Source organism: Pseudophryne corroboree, chromosome 9 (assembly GCF_028390025.1).
Source record: "Pseudophryne corroboree isolate aPseCor3 chromosome 9, aPseCor3.hap2, whole genome shotgun sequence".
Taxonomy (NCBI): Eukaryota; Metazoa; Chordata; class Amphibia; order Anura; family Myobatrachidae; genus Pseudophryne; species Pseudophryne corroboree.
Genome location: NC_086452.1, coordinates 313,025,885 through 313,028,834, shown reverse-complemented (window position 1 = coordinate 313,028,834; position 2,950 = coordinate 313,025,885). Strand labels below are relative to the sequence as shown.

The window sequence follows — 2,950 nt, the reverse complement described above, 5'->3', positions numbered from 1 at the left end:
AGGCCCGGCTCAAAGAGCCCGAGGCTGGTTATACTTAGGAGGGGGGACCTCACGCATTTTTTTATTTTTTAACCCATTCAGACCCTTCTCCATTAATGGGGAATGTCCACTAAGTAATGTCCACTAATGGGGGGGCCATTACGTGTAACAACGCTACTAATGGGGGGGCCATTACGTGTAACAATGCTACTACTAGGGGGGTCATTACGTATAAGGAAGATACTACTACTTGGGGGGAGCATTATGTATAGGATGCTACTATTACTTGGGGGGCATTAGATATAACAATAATACTACTACTTGGGGGGCCTTACGTATAAGGACGCTACTACTACTGGGGGTGCACTATGTATAAGGATGCTACTACTACTTGTGGGGCATTACGTATATGATGAATAAGATTGTGCTACATTGTGGCGTAATTTTGAATGGGGGTACTATTGTGTGGCTATGCCCCTTACTTGTGAGACCACACCCCTTTTCCCGGTGCGCGCCAAAGGAATATGGGAGGGCGCAAATTTATAGTTTGCAGGGGGGGCGCCGAACACCCTAGCACCGGCCCTGGGTGGAGGGCTGGGTAAGTTGATGGTGGGCGAGTTTGTAAGCCATTGGCGGTGGCAGCGGGCATCGGCACAGGGGCAGTAGCGGGCATTGGCTCGGCGGCAGTAGGGGGTCATCGGCAGGATTCGGCGAACATTATGGCTGTAGTGCCTCACCAGCCACTGACCTCGCCACACGCCACTGGAGTGTGGGCTGTATTAACAGCCGGGTGGGGGGGGGGGGTTGTTATTAATTATGTTTTTATGAGGCTGTCCTGTGTATCGAGCGATACATATATGGGGGAGTGTGATGCGGCTGGTGATAGCGGTCTAGGAGAAGATGGATGTATCCGTATGATTAGACAGGCTGCTTAATGTGCTTTGAAGCTGTATTAGCAGGCGGGGGGGGGGGGGATAGGGGGTGTTACTATATGTTTGTGGTGCTTAAGTGGCTTTACCTGGTTGCAATGTGTGTATAAGCGGCTTTACCTGGCGCAGCGTGTGTATAAGCACCATTTCCTGGCGCAACACGTGTATAAGCGGCATGGTTTTTTTAATGCGAGGGTCAACATATTTTATTAAAGTTTTTCCTTGCTTGTTATTTAAATAGTGTTGTTTTATTTTTCTCACAGCAATGGCTTCTTACATGGACCGGGAGTTCACAACTGGATTCATTGATGTGTATCGGGCCAGCGAATGTCTGTGGAAGGTCCGTAGCAAGGATTTTTCAAACAGACAGAAGAAGGATCAGGCCTACAGACAATTGGTGGAGTACAGCAAAGCCCATAACAGTGATGCTGATCTACTTTGGGCGAAGAAGAAGATAGCAAACTTGCGGACGGTGTTCAAGAAGGAACACACACGCGTGATCGAGTCTCAACGTTCAGGAGCCGGAACTGATGATGTTTACCAGCCGACGCTATGGTATTATGAACAGATGAAGTTCCTTTTGGAGAGAGAGGCGAAATTACATGGACAGGGTAGCCTGGATAAAGAGTCTCCTAAGACGCCAGAGGAAGAGGGGACCCTTAATCCGGTAAGTTAAAACACTTTAAAATGTTCAACTTTATCATTGTTTAATCAACGCCCTAATGTTTTATTTTCTTTTTTTTTTACAGGAATCTACCCCGGAGGTAATGAACACTTCCGCAACAGAGGCAACAGAACTGGAGCTCAGTGGTGAGGAGTCAGCACCATCTCGGTCGACAGCACCACCAAGGCGGAGACAAAAGAATTCATCATTGAGTTCCGATTCTGCATCCTCCAGCACGGTTCAATTTATCCAACGGGCAGAGGAAATGCTTAATAGGCCACCAGACTTCTATCGTCAATTTTCAAACACGATAGAATCTCAGATACGTGTAATGCCCGAAACTGTTTTTAGAACTTTCAGGCGCATAGTATTTGATGTATTGAGAAGGGCCGAGGATAATGACCTATCCGATGACCTGGATCTAATGTCAAATCCTGTGCGGCGCGCACGAAATGCCCCACAGTCCCAGTATCCTTATCCCCAACCATACTATTATCCGCCGGGTAATCCTCCGCCACAGCGCCCTTTTTTTTCGCCGGGACCCCCACCTACACCCACTCTGCCCACTCCTCCCACCAGCACTTTGTCCACTGGATTGTACTCAGCAATGCTGAGTACACAGCTCCCCCCAGAGGACGAGGCTACTTTTTTCAATTATTAAATTATAATTTTTTTTATTAGTTTTTTAGTTTCCGTTGGACAAATTGTTCCATGTTTCCTCGACTCTTTTATGTTGTTCATAGTTACCATAGTGTCGGTTTTTTGTCCTGGACTTTTGAACGTTGGGATATTGGTCATTCTTATCGATGAATCCAGTTGCATAAGTGTTAAAAATTAATATATTTTTATAAGTAAATTATTTTCAAAACAAAAAAGAAGTGTTGTGTATTTTTTATGGTTTATCATTATATTTTTAATTTTTGGGGGAGTTATGATAGGAATGCTGTTGTACCAAATTTGTCCTCACTTATCCCCCCTTAAAAAATTTTTTTTTTAAGGGGAGATAAGTGAGGACAATCCTACCTTCAAGGTACTGTTAAAGGGGACATTTATTACAGAGGGATGCGGTTAAGATCTCTGCGTCGGGTTCCCAATAGCCACAATCCTGACATATTCTCCCCCTGTGGGTGTCCATGACACCCATAGAGGGAGACTAAAAATTTGGCAAGCAAAGCGAGCCACAAGGGGCTTCTTTGCGCTCGAGCCGCTGCCGGCATTCCGGTGGCCGCCATCCCGACGTTGGGATTATGACTGTCGGGATGCCTGCTGCCGGGATATCATACTGATTCCCAGGGCCAGTGCTATGGTGTCCGGCGCCCTCCTGCAAACTGTAAATTTGCGCCCCCTCAGACACAGAGGTGATACAGTGACTGGGACG

General features: G+C 46.7%; 1 protein-coding gene across 1 annotated transcript; it reads left to right on the top strand.

Annotated features, from left to right (window-relative positions):
- Window positions 1–998: 998 nt before the first annotated feature.
- LOC134956993 (uncharacterized) lies at window positions 999–2,418 on the top strand. The gene is made up of 2 exons (XM_063938791.1): window positions 999–1,575; window positions 1,658–2,418. Exons 1-2 carry the CDS (start codon window positions 1,174–1,176, stop codon window positions 2,231–2,233), a joined length of 978 nt encoding a protein of 325 aa, XP_063794861.1. The 5' UTR covers window positions 999–1,173; the 3' UTR covers window positions 2,234–2,418.
- Window positions 2,419–2,950: the final 532 nt, after the last annotated feature.